This window comes from Calidris pugnax, unplaced genomic scaffold (genome assembly GCF_001431845.1).
Source record: "Calidris pugnax isolate Ruff unplaced genomic scaffold, ASM143184v1 scaffold50, whole genome shotgun sequence".
Taxonomy (NCBI): domain Eukaryota; kingdom Metazoa; phylum Chordata; class Aves; order Charadriiformes; family Scolopacidae; genus Calidris; species Calidris pugnax.
The window spans coordinates 5,123,462-5,145,719 of record NW_015090780.1 but is presented as its reverse complement, the minus strand read 5'-3'; the positions used below and the strand labels follow the sequence as shown (position 1 = coordinate 5,145,719).

The following is a 22,258-nucleotide window of genomic DNA, read 5'->3' as shown; positions in this document are numbered from 1 at the left end:
GGGGGGGGGGGGGGTGGTGCCGGCGCGCGGGTCACGTGACGGCGGGCAGCGTGACCGGGCCCCACCCGCCTCGTGACCGCCACGGGGGGAGGGCGGGAACCCCCTGTCCCCGACACCCCCCGCACCGGGGAGACCCTCCGAACGTGGCAGCTCTGCCCGGGCCTGAAGTGGAGGCCGGCGCGGGCGGGCGGGCTGAGGCAGCCCCAGAGCAGCAGCAGCAGGAGGGAGGCCAGGCGGCGGGGCGGCTCCGCCATGCTGCGGCCGGCGGGGAGCGAGCGGGGCGGGCGCGGAGCCTCCCTCGGGTCCGTTCGGAGATGTGCCGGCTGGAACCCCCGCCCGGCACAGCCCGTCCTTCTTAATGTAGCTAATTAACTTACCGGGGGCGGGGAGACACACACACCCGCCCGGCGGCGGGCCCAAATGAAGCAGTTTTGACCGCGCACCCCCCGGACAGGGGATGAGGCCAAGGTGCCGCAGCAGGGCGGCTCTGGGGACCTGGCCGCTGTGGGCCCAGGGCTTGTGGCCCGACGGGGCGTTCCCGGGACGGAGCAGCCCCCGAGGGCCGGGGTGACCGGTTTCTTTCCCGTCGGTCGGGGCCGCTCCCGGGACCGCGCTCCCCTGGGACGGGCGGGAGGGGCTTGCTTGGTTGGAGTTTTTGTTCATGCCCTTGGAGAATCTCTTTTGTGCTAGACTTTACGAAGGAACACTGGCCTGTGTCTGGGTTTTTAGGCTATTGGTTAGGGCTCAGGACGTTGGAAGGTTCTTTATGATCTGCTACTTTCAATAGTAAAAACAGTTTCTTCGTTTTCCTGCAGAAGGTTTAGGTATCTGTGGGGGTGGACTGTTAGTGTCTCTTTCCCGTGTGCTGGGTAGAGCTGGTAAACAGCTTCAGTGACCCACAGCCGGTTCTCCCCTCCGAGTGTGTTCTCCTTGGCTCCCAGAGCTCTCCACAAAAGGCCGGAGATTTTTTAGCTCCATGTTTTGCTCAGAGAGACTGAGGCACCAAGACCAACAACCACCTTTTTGTTCTTGAGCTCCAGCCAAAGCTCTCTATTTAGCCAGGCTGGTCGTCTTCCATTCCTGCTTTTTTTCCCGGTCTTAGGTATGGCTCTTTCCTGTATTTTTAAGAGTGCCTCCTTGAAGTACGACCAGCTTTCTTGGGCACCTTTGGCCCTCAGAACTGTCTCCCAAGGGACACTTTCAACCATGCTCCTGAAGAGGCCAAAGTCCACCCTTTGGAAGTCCAAGGTGGCAGTATTGCTGGCCCCCCTCCTTGCTTCAGCAAGAATTGAAAATTTTATCATTTCATGATCACTCTGCCCAAGTCGACCCCCAACGGTTACATTCCCCACAAGACCCTCTGAGTTAACTATCAGCAGGTCCAGTAGGGCACCTTCCCTAGTTGGTTTCCTCACCAGTTGCATTAGGAAGTTGTCTTCCATGCACTTCAAGAATCTCCAGGATTGTTGCGCCTCTGCTGTGTTGTATTTCCAGCAGATGTCAGGGAAGTTGAAGTCCCCCATGAGTACAAGGGAGAGTGATCTTGAGGCCTCTGCCAGCTGCTTATAGAATTCTTCATCAGTCTTTGCATCCTGGTTCGGGGGTCTATAACAGACTCCCACCACAATATCTGCCTTACTGGTCCTCCCCTTGATTCTCATCCATAGACACTCAGCACTGCCATCATACATATTGCTGAGTTCTAGACATGTGATACTGTTCTTGACATAAAGGGCCACCCCACCGCCTTTCTTTCCTTGCCTGTCCCTTCTGAAAAGCTGGTAGCCATCGATCACAGCACTCCAGTTATGTGAGTCCTCCCACCACGTTTCTGTGATGGCGACTAGATCATAGTTTTCTTGCTGTACGATGGCCTCCAGCTCCTCCTGTTTGTTGCCCGTGCTGCGTGCGTTCATGTAGATGCACTCCAGCTGGGCTGACCGTCCCACTGTTTTTCTGGGAGGGCAAACTCTAATTCCCACCTGTGTGCAGACATTTCCACAGTTATCGTCCCATCCCTACTCCTTGTGTCTTCATTAACACATGTGTTTCTCTCACCCACCTCAACTGCTGCACCAGGCTGCAGGACCTTGCTGGCACCTTCATCTATTAGCACCGGTGCGGTTGTCCCGGGCGCCACTTTAGTGACCCTGGTTCCAACCCCATCCCCCTTCAAATCTAGTTTAAAGCCCTCTCAATGAGCCCTGCTAACTCCTGACCCAATATCCTTTTTCCCCTTTGGCTAAGGCTTTCCCCACCTGCTGCAAGCATTCCTGGTGACCTGTAGGTCAACCCGTGCTCGAAGAATCCGAAGTCCTGTTGTTGCTCTGCAGCGTGGGGAAGGTCACGAGCGGCTCAGCTGTCCCCTCTGATTGTACCAACACCTACTTGCTGAAACGTAGGGGCTTATTATGCTGAGGGTGACTCCTTTGGCCCAGCTGCTGGCGGGAAGCAGTCTTTAAATAGTTCTTCCTACTAAGAGAAATGAAGACGTGAGGTGGGTAGTCTTTATTGCCTGTCGAATGCAATGTTCTTCTGGTAGCGTTCCTGGTGTAGCCTGGATTAGCTGAGACTAGTGTCAGCTCATCTGGTAGCCATTCACAGATCCCTCCCAAATTATCTGGTGGCCTGTAGCCAGGCTTATCTCCATAGGCTTTCTTCTCAGCAATCTTCTCTGCTGCTGGGGAAAGCCGGTTCCTCCCAGGCAAACCACATGGGGAAAAAAGAAGTATCCCTGAATGCCTCCTGCACACGCGTGTTTGTTGCCAGTGGGCACTGTGGTGGCACTGGAAAAAATTCCAACCAAGAAAAGCAGAAGCAAAAAAACCCCACCCCGGTAACCAAAGGAGCCTGACGTGTCTGTGGTCTCGGCTTGTGCCTGTCACCGGGGCGTTGTGCCTGGGCCTGATAACGGGCACGGCGGGACAGGCCGGCCATGGCTGAGCCCAGGGCCGTGCTGCTCCCCGTCCCTGCAGCGGCCCAGGTCCCCCCCAGCCGACCCCTGTGCCAGCGTCCCCGCGGTGGCCATGGCCGGGGCACTCGGGCAGCTCCAGCCTGCGCCGGCTCTGAGCTCGGCAGCCCCCAACAAAACCCACAGAGAAACAGCTTTTCACACCCCACGTCTGGCCTAGAGGCTGGGGCGCCCCAGAAATGCAGTCGGGGGGGGAAAAGAGGCACAAACCCCTCTCTGCTGCACAAAGGTGCAGCAAAGTACCTCACACAGGGACTTCGTGACATGGGCCATAATCTTTAAGACTGTCTTAAGAAGTGCTTCAGAGGAGGCACATGATTCCAGGGAGCTATTTTTAGCAAGAGAAACCCCAATGTTAAGTGATTGCATATTTCTTTCACTTCCTTCTTTTTTTTTTTTTTTTCTTTTTTGGTCTTTGCGTGTGAGATGTTGTGAGTGTGGAACGTATGGAATCAGTCATAGAACTGGGAGAGCTGGAGTATATTCATTGCTGAAAATCATTTTACCAAATTTTGGGGGCAGTGAATTAGCATCTTTGGTCACTTTATAAATTGAGGTTATTGTGGATGAATACACTGAATATTGCAAGGGGTATTTATTTGCTGTCAGTAGCTCTGACACGTCTCAATGCAGCACCATGCAGAATGCAGCAACTGAATACACAACTGGGAACTGTGCTAGTGCCTTTAGCTAAGCACAGCTACAAAAAACACATATGAAATGTGCATGAATAAAATGAAAATTGCTTTCAAAGTACATGTCCAAATAACCCTTGCAGTATTTTGTCTTAGGACATTGCAGAAGGTGTCTGGTGCCGTTGTACAAAAACCTACACCCTGGCAATGGACCACAGCTGTTACATTGTCTGGCTGAACAAACTAAACTGTTTAGAGAATACTTATTTTTTTGAAAGTGATAAAGCTATTGTCTTTTAAGGAAACAAAATTAATCTGCCTGAATTTAAAGTCTTGTTTTTACTTCTCCCTACTGAGGACGGCCCATGGCTTGGCAGAGGACGACGGAACGGTCCCTAGTGCCTTTTTTGCCGTGTTCTGCTGGTGCTGAAGTTTGCCTCGGAGCAGTTGGCTGTTCCTCCCTCAGCTGGTGGAGAAGTGGAAGTCATCTGTGGCAGGGAAGTCTGGAACAAGCTGATTTTAATTCTGGAGCAAGATGGAAGCTCAGCAAGTCCTTATCTCGAGCGCCCCATGAAGGAGCTGCTTTCAGTGAGTCAAGTCCTTCCACTGTCATCTTTTTGTACAAAATAATTTAAGGTGCTCTCCTAATTATAGTTCCCTTTCCTATCCTTAAAAGGAGCAGTTGCTAGGCACTGACAGTGGCCTGACAAGTATTAAAACTACTCTGAGCTCTCAGAAGACAGCCCCTGCTGGGGTTCTGTTGCTGGGTGATACTGGTCCTGGTTATCAGGAGGCAGCAGGACCCTGTTTTGCTGAAACGCGTGTCGTTTCCTTCGCTGCAGCGAGGCCTTTCCCGCGGTGAACACCACGGTGGCTTCGGTGGGACTGGGGTGGGACTGCATTTTCCTGGCAGGTTGTTCTGAAATACCACATCTCAGATATAAGTGAATAAGAAATATAAGAAATACTGTATTTCCTAATGGCAGGAAAGGAAGAGAGAGCAAGAGAGTGAGCGTCTCTGGGAGTCAGTCACAAGTTGGTTCAGATTTTAGATTGGCTGAAATTGGTAGATTCTTACTAAATGTTTAAGGAACATACATCACTGAGAGTGCAGTGTTATATTTTTGTCATGCAAAGTATTTTTTTGTTGCTGATCCTGTCCTGTTACCTCTCCTTCGTGCAGCTGGGAATGATGCTCATTAGCGAAGGTTTGCCTGACAAGGTGCTGAGTGTTGTGATTGTAGGAGGCTGCTGCTGGGAAGTTGTTGTTTTAATTGCAGATGTTGTCCTGTAGGACTCACATGGTGTTTAAATTACGTGGCAGAAGCATATGCAGTTAATGAATTAAAATGGCTCGTTTGAGGCTGTAATTGCTCTATACGGGTGTATATTTGTGTATACATTATGTGTAAAATAGTGAAGCACAAACAGGGTGTGCACAGACCCTCGTGAGTCTCAGGCTGCCACGCAGAGGGCTGGAGTGAGTTGTAAGGGGGTGCGTGTGACAGTTTTCTCTTCCGAGGCACCGGTGAGGTCCCGGTAGCCGGTACCTGGGCACGTTGCCCCCGCGCGGGGCAGCCCCGGGAGCCGGCTACTCCCCTCGCCGGCCGGGCACGGTCCCAGGGTATAAAAGGGCCCTGGGGCGGGCGGCGCTGGGTGCAGCTGATAGAGCAGCAGCAGGAGCTGGTGCCGGGGACAGAGCCCAGGGTGAGGGGCAGCTCCGAGCCACACAGGATGCGTGAGATCGTGCATCTCCAGATCGGCCAGTGCGGGAACCAAATTGGAGCCAAGGTATGGTCTCCAGGACGGGTCGTTAGTCGTGAGCGCTGTCGGTGGCAGCAGGTCGGACATTGGACACGGACGGGGGCTCCCGGGGGGAACAAGTGCTCTGTTAACTCGGTGGTAGGATGACGTGTTAGTGGGGAATAGCAGTATTTTGATGGGAAAGTCCTAAGATGGGCTTGCTCTACATGCAAAGGTTAATGGTTTTTTCCAGGAGGGAAAAAACCATCATTGCTTTTTGCTGTGTGAAGTTCATCTTTTGGAAGCTTTTTTTAATTGATTAGTAGGAAGTTGCTAAAAAAAAAGTGTTTGGGTTAATTTGGGGTGAGGACGGTGGTCTTTGAAGGCATATACTAGCTGAAGGATGGTTCTGTTGTGTTCTTACTCCATTTCTTGCTCCCACGATTCTCGCCTTGTTCCCTTTTATCGGAACACGAAGCTGTGGATGGCCGGGGAATGCCGTGTGAGACCCAGGCAGGCTGGGTGCAGCCGCGTGACGGTTAAAGGGTTTATATTGTTTTCTGTTGGCTTTGACCTGGAAACTGCTTGTGTCTAATGAGACTTGTAGAAAAGCACACACACTGAAACACCATGCACATGTTGGGAATGGTTTATTTGCACACTCGGAGGGAGGCTGGATGCTAAACCAGAAGACTTTTAAGACTAAAATAGCCCGGTCGTTAGAGTGGGCGGGTGTGTCCACAAACGCTGGGGTGGCTGCTGCCCCGATAAGAGCCCCAGCACAGGACATCCATGTGAACGTCAAGATAGGACGGCAGGGACCCACATCTGTTTGTGGAAACCATTGCTCACACACAAGTTTGTCGGAGCCAGCTTTGCCGTGCCCCAGCACACGTGTGCGTGACAGGCCCCCGAGCAGCCCCCCTCCCACCTCCCAACTTTTCTGCTAAGCTCATGCCAACTAGTACCTGTGCCATTTAAGCTAATATCAATTTTCCTTGATGATAAAGGGAACAAACTGAGGGCCTCCACCTATTAGTGCATGGGTGAGAGCTACGCAGTGTAAATGGTCTACATTTGTGGGGAGGAGAGGAGGATCCTTGCTCTGATCTAATACCTAAATGGCAAAGTTTCCCCATGAGGCAGTGTTCCCAGTTGCCAGGGTCAGGCACGAGCACAGCGGGGCTGGTGCTGGCCACATTGTGCTGAGAAAAAAGTCTTTATGAGTGTATTGAACCTCTTTTCCAGTTCTGGGAGGTGATCAGTGATGAACATGGCATTGACATCGCTGGAAACTACCGTGGGGGTGCGTCGCTGCAGCTGGAGAGAATCAATGTCTACTTCAACGAGGCTTACTGTAAGTGCTGGGCACTGCGAGGGGGCTGGCAGAGCAATCTGCAGAGCCAACATGAAGGTTAAAATAAGTGATTTCAAAAAAAAAAATTAAAAAAATCCCCGAATCGCTGTAGGTGGGTTGGTTTTTTCAGACTAAGTCATGAGTCGTTCTCTTTGACTTCTAATAATAATTGTTCACATTTGTTTTCTTTTGTCCTAGCTCATAAATATGTGCCACGTTCTATCTTGGTGGACCTGGAACCCGGTACGATGGACAGTGTACGGTCTAGCAAAATAGGCCCCCTCTTCCGACCTGACAATTTTATTCATGGTATGTCCAGCCTGCTGTCAGCAAACTGACTGCAGCCAGCTGTCCCAAACGGCCTGTTAACTCCCAGCTTTGTAGCCTTTAGAATTCTCCTGTTGACTTTGTGGCTGCTCTTTCTGTAACTCTGTTTGTAGGAAATTCGGGTGCTGGAAACAACTGGGCAAAGGGCCATTACACAGAAGGAGCTGAACTGATCGAGAACGTCATGGATGTGGTGAGGAACGAGTGTGAGAGCTGTGACTGCCTTCAGGGGTTCCAGCTCATCCACTCGCTGGGCGGGGGCACGGGCTCAGGTATGGGCACGCTCCTCATCAACAAAATCCGAGAAGAGTATCCCGACAGGATTATGAACACCTTCAGTGTTGTGCCTTCCCCCAAAGTATCCGACACGGTGGTGGAGCCCTATAACGCCATCCTCTCCATCCATCAGCTAATAGAGAACACAGATGAAACCTTCTGCATCGACAACGAAGCTCTATACGATATATGTTTCAGAACTCTAAAGCTCACCAATCCCACCTATGGTGACCTCAACCACCTCGTGTCCCTAACCATGAGTGGTGTCACAACCTCCCTCCGGTTTCCCGGCCAGCTGAACGCGGACCTGCGGAAGCTGGCCGTGAACATGGTGCCCTTCCCTCGCCTCCACTTCTTCATGCCGGGCTTTGCCCCGCTGACGGCTCGCGGCAGCCAGCAGTACAGAGCCCTCTCGGTGCCGGAGCTCACCCAGCAGATGTTTGATGCCCGCAACATGATGGCGGCCTGCGACCCCCGGCGCGGGCGGTACCTGACGGTGGCCTGCATCTTCAGGGGCCGGATGTCTACCCGAGAGGTGGATGAGCAGCTGCTGGCCGTCCAGACCAAGAACAGTTCCTACTTTGTGGAGTGGATCCCTAATAACGTCAAAGTGGCCGTGTGTGACATACCACCGCGAGGACTGAAGATGGCGGCCACCTTCATTGGCAATAACACAGCCATCCAGGAGCTCTTCATCAGGGTTTCCGAACAGTTCTCGGCCATGTTCAGGAGGAAGGCGTTTCTCCACTGGTACACCGGGGAGGGCATGGACGAGATGGAGTTTTCCGAAGCGGAAGGTAACACCAATGACCTGGTGTCCGAGTACCAGCAGTACCAGGACGCCACTGCGGATGTGGAGGAATATGAAGAGGTGGAGGCAGAAGCCAGCCCGGAAAAGGAAGCTTCGTAAGACCCCTGGTAACATCAAACCCCTCTCCGAATGGGCCAGTAGCCATCAGCTGCGGACTGAAAGCAACACCTTTCTTAGTAACTTCTCTGCTTCTGGCCAAAATATATGCAGTATTACAATACAATGCTTTTGAAGTTAATGGCAGCCATGCTTTTCTCCCCCAAATGTTGGCACCCAGTCTCCCAGAAGAGCCACGATGGAGACAAGTCATCTCACAACAGCCCTTCTCATAACTGTATTCACTTTCAGAGTATCATCAGTGGGTACTGAGGGTAACACACAGCCCGTGTGTGTACGTACACCCCCGGGAGCAAAACCAACAGCAAAATCCACCATCAGCTCCTCAGGTGTCGGTGTTCTTTGCAGACACCATCCACTTCTGTTTGTGCTGCGCTGCAGGGCCCCCCACCCCGACCCACAGCAGCCTCACTCAGCCCCTGCGGCTGCGGGGGGGACACCACGGGGCTAAAGACTCAATGTGCACATTTTTACTTCGTTTTAAAGTATTTAATAGTTCTATCACCTTGCTGGCTTCTATTATCCTATTATTGCAGGGCTTGGATTCATTCTCATTGTGTGGTTTGTTCTGTTTCAGACTATAGATGGAGTTACACCAGCACAAAGCTGGGTTCCCCCCCACCCATGTACTAACTATTGTAAATTTTCTTCCTGTCACTCAGTACAGCAAACTGGATGCAATGGTTTGCAGATAGTTAGATGCGAGTCAAATGTATCTTCACTTCAGGAAAAAAAGTTCCTTGCTGTTCACAGCCATCTAGTTAAGACTGTATTTATAACATTCCTTAAAATAAAAATTATATACCACTCTATAAAATACTTTAATACTTGAAACATTTGACAGACAAAAACTGTAGTTTATTCTTGTAAGGACTAACATGAAAAAATAGGAGTCTGTTTTATCATGGTCTTGGAAGAGAAAGTTTATTGAACTGTGAGTTTGAGCCAACAGCAGAGGTGTCTCGAGGACCCAGCACCGGGGCCGGATCCATGCACGTGCTGTGCTCCTCCCCACGCAGGGGACAGGGGTGGCCCTGCTGCGCACACACACACACACACACACACACACACAGAGGCAGGGCCCCCCAGCTCTCCCCACACCCTAAGAGCAGATGGAGCATCACCCCATCCCTGCCCTTCCCCACCCCCAGCGCGGTGACACCGAGGACAGCCCACAGCCCAGCGACGGGAGCCCGACCCAGGACTACTTTCCTCCAAAGTAATCATGAATCATTGCAACGAGACAGGCAGAAGTTTTAAACAACAATTAAGTCTCCCACTCATCTATGTACCCAAAATATCAGCATGAAATCCAACAGGAGATTTGCCTTAAAATAAACATCCGTTGCTCTTGAATGGAAGAGTGATAAAAACACCCTCCTATTTTAACAAGTGAAAGATAAATGTCTCTGCAAAGGAGTAATTTGTTTCAAGAGGAACAACACTTTCCACACATTCATTCATTTAACAGAAATTGCTTTTATTAGCATATTGCTTTACACACAGAAGCAACTCTTACAGTTAACGTGATGACATGGTTCTGCAGAGTCCTGAGTTTGCCTCCAGCTCTGCAGTTCACTGTGATTCACCACAGACCGGCTCCTACGAGAGATTTAAAATGCAAGTTATTTGAGTCAAGAGTATAGACAAGGCACGCTTCAAACAAAAGGTAATAACATTTCATCTCAGATCAGGAACAGAAGCTGTTCTTAGAAGGGATTTCAGCTGCTGGTGATGTGTGCAACGTCAGCAATGGAGGTACAAGCAGCACCTGTCTGTCCCAGCCAGGCAACAACCCCTACACAACCACGTCTGCTGACGGAGGAAACAGCAGCTCAGGGGCTGTCTCCTGCCTCCGGGAAGAGTCGGGAAAGCTCCAAGCATTGCTACAGACACCGGCTGGTCCGCACGGGTCTGGAACAGCTCTGACCAACCCCCGGAGCGCCTGAAGCAGGGGGGGAGGACACCTCCTGAGGGAGAGGACACCTCACTGAGGCCGTTACGCTGCTTCGCATCCCACAGGCAGGCGGGACCCGGACCGTGCACTGTCTGCTGCGCTGAACCCCTCGGCGAGCCCTCCCCGCTCCCCCCGGGCTCCGAGCCCATTTCCCCCAGAGCAGGAACCAATCCCGGGGGTTACCGGCCGGGGCAGCCAGCGCTCCCCGTGTCACACACTGCACCGAGGCGCCCCAGCCCCTTCCACTCACTTACATCTTACTCCTTCTTGGGTTTCACGGTTTTCACAGTGGCCATCGCCGCCCTCTCCGCCTCCGCCTTGTACTGCGGCTTCATGGCGGCTCGCACCGCCTGGGCGCAGATCTGCGAGTAGCGGATGTAGCTGAGGACACGGGAAACCGAACACAAGAGTCAGACACCTCCCGCAGGCCGCCCCCCCCGCCGCCAGCCCGCCCCGCCGGGCCCTCGCCCCCCGCCGCTCCCGCTGCCCCGGGTACCTGAGCCCCGCCTGCCGCCAGTAGGCCACCATGGCTGCGGCCGCGCTCCCGGCAAGGTCAGCGCCCACCGGAAGGGGAACGACCACGGCGCTGCGCTCCAGCCAATCAACAAAGCCGGAATGATTCCCTCCCGCCAATCGGAATCGCATTACCTCACGGCGGCTAACCAATGGCAACTGCCCAGTCGCCCCGCCAGTCACCTGCGCTCTCCTCTGGCAGCGACCAATCAGACGGACGAATGAGGCCCGCGAGGCCCGCCCCTTCCGCCCGAGGATCCGCGGCCCGGCTCCGCCGCCGCGAGGCTCGGTGCTGCCCGCCACCGGGGAAGAGGCGGTCCGGGGCTGCGGGCTGCCCTCCCGCGGCCACACAGCGCCGCGTTAGTCCCTGCGCCCCCGGTAGGAACTGCTTGGGAAAGGTTTGGCACCTCCCCTGTTGGGGAGGCCTCAACCCCGCCCCCGGGGTGTGCCCAGCTGCGGCCTGCCCCGGGCCTGCGGGTGCGGCGGGGGGTGCGCGGCCTTCCCTGCGCCGGAGCCGGTGATTCGCCAGAAACACGCTATAGGTCAGTTAACTAATGAACGGAAATGACGGCCTGGCTCTTCTGTGAAGCTGATGGCTGGTTCATTTACAAACAAAATCCCTGTATTACAATCTTTCATACTTAGTTTTAAGGAAATAAGTAGTATACATGAGGCAGAAAGTAATTCTTATTTCATTCATTTATTTCTGTATTTATTTTTTGTGTGAACCTAATTTTGAGACAGACATGCATATTGGAGCAAAGCTTTCCAACTTGTAAAATTAAATCAATTAAAAACTGTGCGTTTAACACAAAAGGGGTGCCAGTAGATGATACTGGAACAAAACACATCTGTTTTGTACAACCCAACTATAACAACCATAACAACAAGATACAAGAAAGCACCAAAGATTTAAGGAAGCTCCTCCCTGCTACCGAAGCAATGTATTTGGTGCAATACGAGTAAATGCACTAATTATATATATTGATAAGGGGGATGTGTTACAAAAATGCTGTTTTAATGGTAACATCTGATGATTTGATAGGTAAAATAATTATCAATAAGGTTATTTAAAGGCTCATGGGCAGCCCAGGCCACAAATATGGCTTGGCAGAAAAAAATTATGCTAGCAGAGTTGGACATGGTTCTTCCAGCTACACGTGCCTCTGTCCCTGCCCCACACCTTCTCCCCTTCCTCTCCCTGCCCCCTCTCTGCCCTTTTCCCCTGCTGCCTTTACCCCACACTTCTCTCTGTACCGCCACATGAAATGGCTCTGCCTGTAATTCCATGCAATGCACTCAGATTTAAATCTGTAATGGAGATATGCAACTTGGATGCAATTATTTGCGCATTTAGATCTATTTACTATTTGATCTTGATAGATAAAAATTTCGCATGAATTAAAAAAAAAGACAGACCCTTTGGGAGAGGTACCATGCTGAGACAGAATGGAAATCAGATTAGTGACAGAAATTGTGCTCTACAAAAATTCCAGAATATATATTGATGTTTCTGCAGCTTTAACAAGGCACCATTATAGATTTGAATGACCTGTTTTCATGCCCGGTTCTGTTCAGAGGCTAGGATATATTTTAAAGCCCTGAACTGTCCTCAGATAAGAACTTTCAGAGACAGAAGTTAGAAAAGAGCACACGGGAGGGAAGTTTAGAAAGATACAGAGATGATGTTGGAGTGAGAGGAAGGACTGTGTTAAGAGGGTTGGATGCAGAGATCAAGAGAAGCTGAGGCGGTGCGATTAGCAACCTCCAGGAAGGTGAGTGTGGATAGGTCTGGGGGAACTAGAGCTGTGAGATTGGAAATGTCCAAAGACACTGAGGGAGTGAGGGAGGAAGCCTCCCGAAAGGTGAGAGTGGAGACATCCAGAAAGGGCGTAGCGATGAGATTAGAAACATCCTCAGAGGTCGATGACGGTAATTCGGAGGAGCCCTGAAACATGAAATAGTTAAAATCTGTGAGATCTAGTGATTCTGAAGAGGTTGAGGAGGTGTGCTCTGAGACACCCAGTGAGGGTGGAGGGATTGTACAGGAAAAGTCCAGGGAAGCTGAGGAGCTGTGACTGGAGACATCTTGGGAAGGTGAAGAAGCGAGACTGGAGAGGTCTAGAGAGGGTGAAGAAGTAGGACTGGAGAAATCTGAGGAGGGTCCAGAGGTGAGACTTGAGAGGTCTAAGGAGATTGAAGAGCTGTCGCCAGAGAGATCCGGAGAGCCTGATGAAGTGAGACTTGATAGGTCCAGTGAGATGGAAGAGGTGAAACTGGAGCGCTCCCAGGAGTCTGAAGAAGTGAGACTGGAGAGCTCTAAGGAGACTGAAGAGGAGCTACTGGAGAAGTCCGAGGAGGCTGAAGATGTGAGACTTGAAAGGTCCAGAGAAGATGAAGTGAGACTGGAGAAGTCCACAGAGGATGAAGAGCTCAGACTGGATAAATCCAAAGAATCTGAAATGGGGATTTTAAAAAGTTCCAAGGAGGCTGAAGTCTTGACACTGGAGGGGTCCAGGGAGGCCAAAAAAGTGAGACCAAGGAGGTCCGGGTAGATCGATACTGAAAAGCCAAGCAAATCCACAAGATGACTGGTGTTAAATCAGAAGTATTTTAAACTAAAGATCTCTAATAACACGCCAAAACAAAACAAAAAGACATAATGAACTCAGATAATATTACTTTTGAAAATAAGTAAGCATATAGGTTTAATCTTGGTGTCTCTCAGCAGTCTCTCTTTTGGTGCAGAAAAAATCTAGTAATAAGAGCTCACAGACTAATTTATAATATTGCTCCTTCAGAGAGGTGCAGTATAGAAGGTCTGGAATAAAATAATAGTTATGTGACAGAATGGAAAATAAAATATTTTTGTTCTTCTTTTCCAGATTCCATAGGCTATTCAGATACCAGGCTGCTTACTGGTTATGGAGAGAGACTTAGAAAAAATACATGGTTGTAAACGGCAACAAGTCAAACTGAGCCTCTGACTACAAAGGTATGAGAGATTATTTCCTCTTGAGTCATAACATCTAACTAAAAAATATGGATCTTCCTGATGACATGAACAAAAATGGCAAAGAAAACTGTATTTTTCTCGGCAGTGTGTGCAGGATTTATTTTTGGAAGCTAGCAGTGTGCTAAACTGATTCTGTCACTAAGAAATACACATTTCAGCAACATAGTTCTACTTGCTTTTCAGATAAAAAGAGATCTTCTTTTATTGCTTTCATTTTGTACGTCTGGACATAAAACCTGTACTATAATAACAGTAATTTTTTATTGGTTAGTTTGAATAGTTTAATAAAAATATTCTAAAGTGAAGTTCTGATAGAAGGCAGGCATCTAATTAAAAAGGGAACAGAACAGCTTATATTTCAGTTCATAAAGGTGCATCTAATTATAGTATGAATAGGTCAAGAGGGTGATCTACAGCTGCCTTCTCTCATCTGAAGGCTGTGCTTCAAAGCAGAGAGTGGCTGAAACCTGCTCTTGTCTTTCCAGACACGGGCACAGGAAAGCACATAGAGTTTTTCAAACAGTCATCACAAAGGTATTTTTATGGGCCAAGAAAGTGAAAATACACACATAGAGGAGGCTGCAGCTTCTCAGGTGAATAGACCCGAGCTTTGACTGTGCTATTACACAACTGAGGTGCAGATGCGTGTCTAATGGATTTAACATAATCACCACGGGTGGAATTCCCACCGAGGGCACCTCGGAGCGGCAGCAGGTGTCTGCTGAGCATGGGCTGAGGTCGAAAGGAATGATGTCTGACTACACAAAGTGGGGGACTTGGCACAACACAAAAATTACCAGACTGAAAAAAAGCTGCTCGTGTACCAATGGTGAGACCTGACACGGTCCTTGAATACACTTAATATTTACTCATAATGCAGCTGTAATTTTAGAGCTTATGCACCGGGGCTCTAGTTCTATCAAAAGTACAAAGTTGATAGAGTAAAAGGCAAAGCAAATGAATTCTTCTTAACATGCATAATTTGTGATGAAATTACAAATTTGCTTGCTGACCTATATTCTTAATAAAAGAACAAAAATAATTAACCCCCATGCCCCTCCTCCCGACCCTTGCTATCTACCCACACTATCATTTTGTGACTGACTTATTTTTCTTAAAAGATTCTCAAATGCATTGTACAGGGGAAAGCAAATAATTATACAAAAGGCAAGTTCCAATACAACAAAAAGCCAGTATCAACAGGATTTCCAACAGACTAAATTCCATCATCCCTTCACTGCGTTCCTTCTGCCTTAATTTAAAATGGCCAAGAGTGCACATTTTCCTATGAAATACCACTGTCAAGAAACACGGAATTACGGTCACTATTGTATAAACCGACCAGTCAGTAATAATGCTTCCTACCTTTGATGGCTGTGGATTTATCCCCTTTCTCTGCCCGTGTAAGCCATTCTGGGCTGTGCTGGTAAAGCTCTGCTCTTCTCTCTGCTGATGACCCTAATCTGTTCCACAGCAACTGGAAATCATGCCATGCTGATGACAATACGGGTCACCGCCTGTTAAATCTCCTCTTGCCTAAGTACAGCACTCTGCACAGCGCACCAGCGGAAAACAAACTCCAAAATCAGCTCTAATCTTAAGATAAAGCTGCAGTGCTGTGCTGTTTCCTATTACAGGAAGGAAGGATAGTTGATGAAGCAGATGAAGACATTAATTTCTAACTTTTGGACACCTGGATTCAAAGTAAAAATGATTTTGTAGTGCCATCCAAGTTCTCACTCTCTATTCTACTAGTTCTGGCATAAATAGTCCTGGAGAGACCAAGGATCTGCAGAGCAGAATTCAGGTACGCTATGCTACTTTTTAAATGTTATGTCAAAATAGCACAACAATATAAAACATTGTGTCCACAGTTGGTAATACTGAATGAAAGCTTTACAAACACTGGGTGACATCAATGGCAGAGCCTGTTCTCAGAACCTGTGAAGGCTCAGAGGTGCTTACGCTACTTCCACCACCGAGGGAGCCCTGGGTTCCTCAGTAACAAGGGCCACAATTGCAGCTCATTTTGGTGAGAGGGAACGGACACCACCTGTGTGTAGCAGTAGCACCCAGCTGCTGCTGGGCTGTCTGGGCCTTCACAGGGAAACGGCGTAGCTTGTGGAATGTCCCTCAAAACCGGCAATTATAAATAGAGAAACTGAAACTGTACAGAGCATTGGGCTAAGAAGGTTACGTGCTGCCAGTATTTCAGGTAGATCATTCAGAATATGATATGGCTATGAAATAGAAATAAATTCCAGTATGAGTTCTGATACACGCTTCCTTACTGCCAATTTCACAACATACCTACTAGATTTTGCTGCAGCTCCTATGTGCAAAAAGAGTTTAAATCTCAATAAACCAAAGCAGTTATCTCCCAGGTAAGTAATATCTACCTAGTGCCCCAAAGAAACCATTAACAAGAACTCACCCAAGTGATGCCACTTGCCATGTTGTAAAACAGAGTTCTTACCAGGGTGTCCACAACGTTGAGCGGGCTCTAGGAATAGTGACATTCACAGCAGGAGCAATTGTTTCATTTGATTTGGTGTAAAAAGGATTGGGTATGTGATTAGAAAAATATTCAGTACATATGTTGTTCATTTTATTCTATTCTAGCTGGTATATTCAGTTTGATTATATATATATGTTATCTAGCTGATGCTATTTTTTTAGTTCAGTGTTTTTGAACTTTTTGATTAAAGGGCTGTCAAACCTTTCTGGAGAAATGTAAAAAAGCCATCTTGTGCTGAATTCTTGTGATACATGTGTCTGAGAAGAAATACTTTAATGTTACTGTTTTATAAAACTGTAATTTTTTTTGTTGTTTTAATAACATTGTTTACAGCATGAAATGCTCTTTCTAGTAGGTGCAATGTGGGATTTATTGTAACATACATTTTAGAAGCAATATAATGTCATCATCCAAGAGATTCCTATGGGTAAGGAGATCCTCCATTTCTCCTCTTTCAGCCTGTCTCATCTTGCTGCATAAGGATTATATCACTTTGAATATTCCTGGGGTTTTGGCTCAACAGAGGGTGCGGAGATGTCTATCTTCAGTGCAAGGGAAGAGGGACAGCAGAGCCAGGAGCAAGAAGGCAGGCAGGCAGACACTTCCTTTTCATTGAAGGTAAGCAATTAGTTCAGCTTAGCTGCAACTAAGAAGTAACCTCACCTTCAGAGTAATTTGATTTATGGCAGCCATCTTGTGCTGAATTCTTGTGATACATATAAACATATAAAGCAAAGCCGTCAACTTATTTGAGAGAGAAATGAACAGATCTTGTGCAAGTGAAAGAACAGCCTTCCCCTTGCAGAACAGAAGGGTGCTAAACCCAGTCAGTGCTGTCACCCAAACTCTCTCCATCGGCCTCTTCAGTTCTTCTGTCACCCTGAGCCCCGACAGGATGCAGCTCTGGCCTTCGAGCCCCCGTGCTGCCCGTGCCAGGGGATGCGAAAGGCTGCGGTTTGCAGACACTGGTGCTTGGGTTTACCATATATGACATTTATTGGAAATATGCTAGACTCAATATGCTGGCTTCACTGCAAGGAGAGACCACAACAGGCACATCAGCAATGTTGTAGGAAATGGTGATTAAAGGTTTTTCTGGTTTTTTCCAAAACAAACAACTGCTTTGCATTTATAGTTAACTGCTATAGTACTGAACAGGTGCTGACACCCACTGTCAGCAAGAAGAAATACTTCTCAGGTAAGTACAAAATTTTTTACTATGTTAACACCAAAATACCACCACTGGTATGGTCAATTCTTATATCAAACCTGAGAAAAAGTAATTTTTTCCTTACCTTCACCCTCCTCATTCTGTGTTCCTTGTCTAGCAGTTAGAAAACCCCAAATAGATCAGAAACTTTCAGGAACTACCCAGAACTCAGATAAAGTTTTATTTAAAAAGCGCCACGTACAGAAAGCCATACTCCCCGACAGAATGAAAATGCAGGCATATAAATAAAGTAGAACAAAGAAAATCACCATCTTTCAAGAAGCTGTTGAATGCTTACAAACATGGAAGGTTTTTCAGTGCAAGAGCAAACTGTGAGTTCATCCTATAAAATCCTTACTGCAGAAAAATGAGGAAAAGAAAAAAAATTGTCTTTAAAATGTCAAGTGATGCTAATGGCTAAACAAACATTTAAAATGAGTTTCAAGCAGTGCATTTTTATCAGAAATGATGGTGCCATTTTGCAGAAGTTTCACACTTTAAAATTGAAATGCTATTTCAGTTAAATAACCTCCTGTAAAAGCATGGCAAACCTCAATGTTTTAAATTTATTGAGGTAGTCTCAAGCCATTTATTTTTACAAAAATATTTAGCATAGTTAAAGTTTTAGAAGTTTTATATATATCTCTATACCAGTTCTTTTCCCCCTACACCAATGTTACTGAGGCCTGTGTTCCCTGTGTTTATTATCACGTTAAATAAGCTCTGGCTCTCTGTGCAGCAGAGACCGGTCAAGCGGCAACTCTGATATAACGGAAATGGCAGGCAACGGAAAGTGTGCTTAAAGGCTGAGAGAGACTCTTGAAATTACTCGTAAGCTTAGAATGAAAATTCCAGGAAAAACCTCTGGCACCAAAACCCAAACATCAGCCGATTCAGGGCCGTGTCCTTGCCCGGCCCCGTCGCGCTGCGGGAGCCCCGGGGGCCGGCAGCGGCACCAGCAGCCACCTTCTGAGGGTACGAAGGGTGTCACGGTCTGACCTTCACATCCCACAGCTACCAGTGGTGACAGCACCAGGCATCTACAGCGAGTGCCAAGAAACAAACACAAACTGTAGAAAACTCTTTATTCTCCAGGTTTTCATTTAAAGAGCCTTGTGTTGTGAGCAAATGAGTTCAAAGGGTAAAGGACCTTCTGGAAGGTAGAACACTGCGGTTAAATTAAAGGACATGACAATATGCAGTTGATGTAACACGTTATTTTTGGAGCATGATCAAGTTAATGACTGTATCGTTAACGTTCTTTAATATCACATCCTCTTATGTTTAGGTACCCCTTTAGCCAGCTTCTTCAAGGATTTTTAGTCCTTTAGGTGGCTGTTTGAAATGTTCACGTGAACACCAACCACTCTTAGACACCTGGGCAGCTTGTGGGATTTTAAGGCTCTGTGCCCCTTTATTTAACTGGCTTTTACAAACAGAGATATTTATTGTAGAAGTTTAAGATAAAATTTCATTTGAAGTTACTGCATGCCCAGCTCATTAATGACGCAATTAGCAATAGAATTTAGGTCTCAGTAGGTATGAGACACTGTGTGTTTTAGCTATATTGACCAAAAACCATTTTGAGTACCATGTTAGCTCAACCAGCCAAACAAGTTAAAAACCTTATCAAAAATATTTTGTAGATTCTTTTGTATTTCATGCGTCAAGTAATAAACTTTGTGTTAAACCAAGTTATATCACACAACTATCAAAAATCAACAAACAGAACAATGCCAGAACAAACCATTCTGCTTAATTTTGGGCTTGGTCCCAAAGGAGGTAGTCCATAAGTCACACAAAAATAACAATTCCACAGAAGTTAACCTAACATGCCAGTCTCCACCATATTTAGCCTCACGGCTAAATGAGGTGATTTCATATCTGAAAACATTATAAGTTAGTGTTCATGTAAATATAGGAACTATACTTGAAAATTACTTCTCTGTCTGTAACCGAGCTTCGGTCCAGCGGCACCAAACACTGCCCAGGCTCTGTGCTTCAGCCTCCTTTGCTAGAATCAGCTTTTCTCCAAATGAAATGTGAACGCCCAATACACAGGTATCCTTTAAATAACAAAGGATCTGTGTATTTAGGTTTGGAGAGAAGCTTCAGCTGTTAAATGTCATTAGTGATCCAGGCATATTTACTATCATTTCTCTGCAAAGGCGGCTGCTGCCATCGAATTCCTCATGGTTCCTCTTGCTGAAGCTGCAAACTCTTCAATTTCTGCATTCAGTCTATTAATTACCCATTCCAATGCTTCACGGCCCTACAGTCAAAGAAAAGTTTATCAGTGTATCACTCCTGGCAAATCAGTTAAACCTTGTCCTACTGAAAATGACTAAACACAGTAGTTAGAAAAAAAGGTACAGAAATACACGCCTCTGTGGTATTTTTACTTCACCAAGCAGAGTACGGCAGGAACACAGACTGCCTTATTGCATGAAAAAATTCCTTCTGTCAGTGGTGCCCACGTTATGAACCGCATTGTTTCATCATTCCTGAGGCTGAACTCGAGACAGCCTTGGATTCCCAGAGGCTCTCAATTAAAACACTGCTTTGTTACTCCCACAGAACTCCCTCAGACCTGTCTGCAGGTGTGTCCTTTTTCAACAGCAAAAGCTAACAGACGGCAGAAGAGGGCAGCAGCAGAGCGAGCTAACTGACTGGAGATGTTCTGCCAGTGAAGACCCAGAGAGCGCTTCGCCAACAGTAACTTATCTCCATTAGCAAGAGTTAAAAACGCAGAGGAAGTCCAGCAAGCTGAGCAGCTAGTCTCCACAGTGAAGGCACCAGAACTACCTGGACCCTTCTTAAGATCATTGACAAAGCAAAATGTAAAGCAGCGGTTCGTGCTGCCTCTGCCCGTTAGCCCGAGGACACGTGCTCCACCAAGGCTCACACTCACCTTCTTAGCGTTGGAGGAGATGGTGTTTGCCATCAGCCCTTCCAGGTAACTGCTGAGACTGACCCCTTTCACTGATATTATTGCTTCTTGTGTCAAAATGGTTCTGGAACAGAGAGCAGGAAATGGAATTATTCCGAGTAGTTTAAAACAGAATGCGCTGCTGGAAGAAACTGCTCCTCCCCACCCAGTACCTCCCCTCATCAGCTTCCTGTGTAACACACAGCTTCCTGCCCTGCAGACACAGCCCACCCCCACCTCCCCTGCCTTGTGCTTCTGCTCCTAAAACAAAACCCCAGAGCCCCACGTGCTCTGCAGAAAAGGACAATCCATCCTTTTTTAGACAAGTTTCCATACAAAGGTGATGGAAACCAGGGGAATTTTCCCAGCCAAAGCCTGCAGTGCTTCAGGGCAGCCTCGGGACAGAGGGACCTACTTGTCTGGCTCCTGAGGGTGGGGTTTATAGACCAGCCTCTCGTCTACTGACACCAGGTTTGTGAAGGAAATCTGTGGAGGAAAGACAGGATTACCCCTTGATAAAAATACCGAAGGAACGGAGTAAATAAAGCTGCACATTCAAAACCATATGCTTGTATCCAAGTTACACACTGCACCTTTCCCGTAAGTATTAGGGCTGCAGAACACGACAGAGGAACCTCCAAGTTCAGCATTTGCTGATCTGGGTCCTTCCGGGGGTTTCTGCCCCATGCACCCGTGTGCTGCGCTGGGGAGAGCTGCAGCAGGGTCTGACACACGGGGCACAGAGAGCAAAACATCACAGGGCGAGGAAATGGTGACATGAACACCAGGTCCCTTCTCAGAGTGTGTTCTGAACCCCCCAGCCCATCGCTTTGCTCATCAGCGGGGTCTGGGACAAACTGGGGAGCAGGACTTTACAGGCTCAGCGTCCGTCCCAGCAAGGCCTCACAGCCCCTTCTGAAAAACCAAACCAGTCAACTACAAACGCTGACTTCAACCTTTAACTTCCGTCGTTTAATGCAATTTTCAAGTCACCTTCAAGGTGATTTTCCTTTTCAAATTTACAAGGAATGATTAAACCTGTAGTGGTGTCAGTTACACACACACACGGCTACTCACGTTGCTGGACTTCAGCTCCATTGTTTTTTTCACTGGGTCAACGACAGAGTGCTCCTGGACATAGGTCTTTGTCCTGCACGTGCCAATGAGCTGCACAGGCAAACACAGGGGAATTAGTCACAAAAACACCTACATAGTGGTGACTTATTGAACGGGCACTGAGACAACAGAATTAGGGTTTCGCTTAAAATAAAACTATCGAGTTGAGACAGACCCATTTTCCAGACAGAAGCAACCTAAGATCCAGGCATTTCTGGCTGTCAGGGGGTCACTGGGTGCAGGCAGCTGGGCTCTCCTGACACACCAGCCTGTGCTTCACCCGCTGCCGTTCTGGAGCACTGCCGGTGTCTGTGGGTCAGTGGTCAGTGCTGGTGCCTGTGGGTCAGTGTCGGTGGGTCTGTCACGGCCCCCACTCCCCGCCCCCCCTCAACGCACCGACTTGACGATGGCGGGGATGCCCCACTCGGTGCTGAGCAGGCGGTGGCTGTGCAGCTTCCCTCCCGCGTCCACGTGTCTCTGCAGCACATCGACACCCACCACGCTGGGGTTCATGGGGTTGGGGTACTTCTGCATGGCCGCCGTCGTCACCGTCTCCCAGGGGTGGCTGCCGAGGCACAGGACACACGGTCACGCACCCCGGGTTTCCAGGGGGGTTGCCCGTAAAGCCCAACACCTCAACCCCTCCCCGTCCCCCGCCGCTCCCAGCCCCAGTTCCCCGCACAATCGTCCCTCTCCCCGGGCAAACGGCCCCCCCGCCGGGCTGACAGCGGGACGGGCACAGCGAGCGCCCCGCCGGCGGGG

General features: G+C 48.5%; 5 protein-coding genes across 6 annotated transcripts in view; 1 reads left to right on the top strand and 4 right to left on the bottom strand.

The window, feature by feature from the left end:
- CTSZ (cathepsin Z) overlaps window positions 1-288 on the bottom strand; it is a 4,945-nt gene extending 4,657 nt beyond the window's left edge. The window contains exons 1-2 of the mRNA XM_014955552.1: window positions 135-288; window positions 56-69 (exon numbers count right to left, since the gene is read on the bottom strand). Of these exons, the coding sequence (XP_014811038.1) occupies window positions 56-69; window positions 135-254 (134 nt within the window). The 5' untranslated portion in view covers window positions 255-288. The remainder of the gene's footprint in view (window positions 1-55; window positions 70-134) is intronic.
- Window positions 1-9,071, top strand: part of TUBB1 (tubulin, beta 1 class VI) — a 10,442-nt gene extending 1,371 nt beyond the window's left edge. Inside the window, exons 3-6 of one of the 2 annotated variants that reach the window (XM_014955505.1) lie at window positions 3,964-4,194; window positions 6,598-6,706; window positions 6,905-7,015; window positions 7,147-9,071. In XM_014955505.1, coding sequence (XP_014810991.1) covers window positions 4,177-4,194; window positions 6,598-6,706; window positions 6,905-7,015; window positions 7,147-8,219 — 1,311 coding nt within the window. In that variant the 5' untranslated portion in view covers window positions 3,964-4,176 and the 3' untranslated portion in view covers window positions 8,220-9,071. Of the gene's footprint in view, window positions 1-3,963; window positions 4,195-5,247; window positions 5,398-6,597; window positions 6,707-6,904; window positions 7,016-7,146 lie in introns of those variants that run through there. The other variant, XM_014955503.1, reaches the window with a different exon arrangement.
- A 625-nt stretch (window positions 9,072-9,696) lies between these two features.
- Window positions 9,697-10,839, bottom strand: ATP5E (ATP synthase, H+ transporting, mitochondrial F1 complex, epsilon subunit). Its single transcript, XM_014955541.1, has 3 exons — window positions 10,691-10,839; window positions 10,449-10,575; window positions 9,697-9,839 (listed from the first exon to the last, which is right to left on the bottom strand). The coding sequence occupies exons 1-2, from the start codon at window positions 10,837-10,839 to the stop codon at window positions 10,452-10,454; spliced, it is 273 nt and encodes a 90-aa protein (XP_014811027.1). The 3' UTR covers window positions 9,697-9,839; window positions 10,449-10,451.
- A 579-nt stretch (window positions 10,840-11,418) lies between these two features.
- LOC106895553 (uncharacterized serine-rich protein C215.13-like) lies at window positions 11,419-16,934 on the bottom strand. Its single transcript, XM_014954996.1, has 4 exons — window positions 16,905-16,934; window positions 16,158-16,226; window positions 15,089-15,200; window positions 11,419-13,269 (listed from the first exon to the last, which is right to left on the bottom strand). Exons 1-4 carry the CDS (start codon window positions 16,932-16,934, stop codon window positions 12,419-12,421), a joined length of 1,062 nt encoding a protein of 353 aa, XP_014810482.1. The 3' UTR covers window positions 11,419-12,418.
- A 675-nt stretch (window positions 16,935-17,609) lies between these two features.
- Window positions 17,610-22,258, bottom strand: part of PRELID3B (PRELI domain containing 3B) — a 15,994-nt gene continuing 11,345 nt past the window's right edge. Inside the window, exons 4-8 of the mRNA XM_014955529.1 lie at window positions 21,893-22,061; window positions 21,458-21,547; window positions 20,796-20,866; window positions 20,363-20,465; window positions 17,610-19,723 (exon numbers count right to left, since the gene is read on the bottom strand). Of these exons, the coding sequence (XP_014811015.1) occupies window positions 19,604-19,723; window positions 20,363-20,465; window positions 20,796-20,866; window positions 21,458-21,547; window positions 21,893-22,061 (553 nt within the window). The 3' untranslated portion in view covers window positions 17,610-19,603. The remainder of the gene's footprint in view (window positions 19,724-20,362; window positions 20,466-20,795; window positions 20,867-21,457; window positions 21,548-21,892; window positions 22,062-22,258) is intronic.

What these genes read in the sequence shown, in the direction of transcription:
- ATP5E (XM_014955541.1), bottom strand. Translation starts at nt 10,839, where the DNA reads ATGCGATTCCGATTGGCGGGAGGGAATCATTCCGGCTTTGTTGATTGG. An exon ending in TGGCGGCAGGCGGGGCTCAG is followed by an intron (nt 10,576 to 10,690) that starts GTACCCGGGGCA and finishes CCGTGTCCTCAG; the next exon opens with CTACATCCGCTACTCGCAGA.
- LOC106895553 (XM_014954996.1), bottom strand. Translation starts at nt 16,934, where the DNA reads ATGGCTGCCATAAATCAAATTACTCTGAAG. An exon ending in TGGCAAGTGGCATCACTTGG is followed by an intron (nt 15,201 to 16,157) that starts GTGAGTTCTTGT and finishes CATGATTTCCAG; the next exon opens with TTGCTGTGGAACAGATTAGG. An exon ending in TAAATCCACAGCCATCAAAG is followed by an intron (nt 13,270 to 15,088) that starts GTAGGAAGCATT and finishes TTGGCTTTTCAG; the next exon opens with TATCGATCTACCCGGACCTC.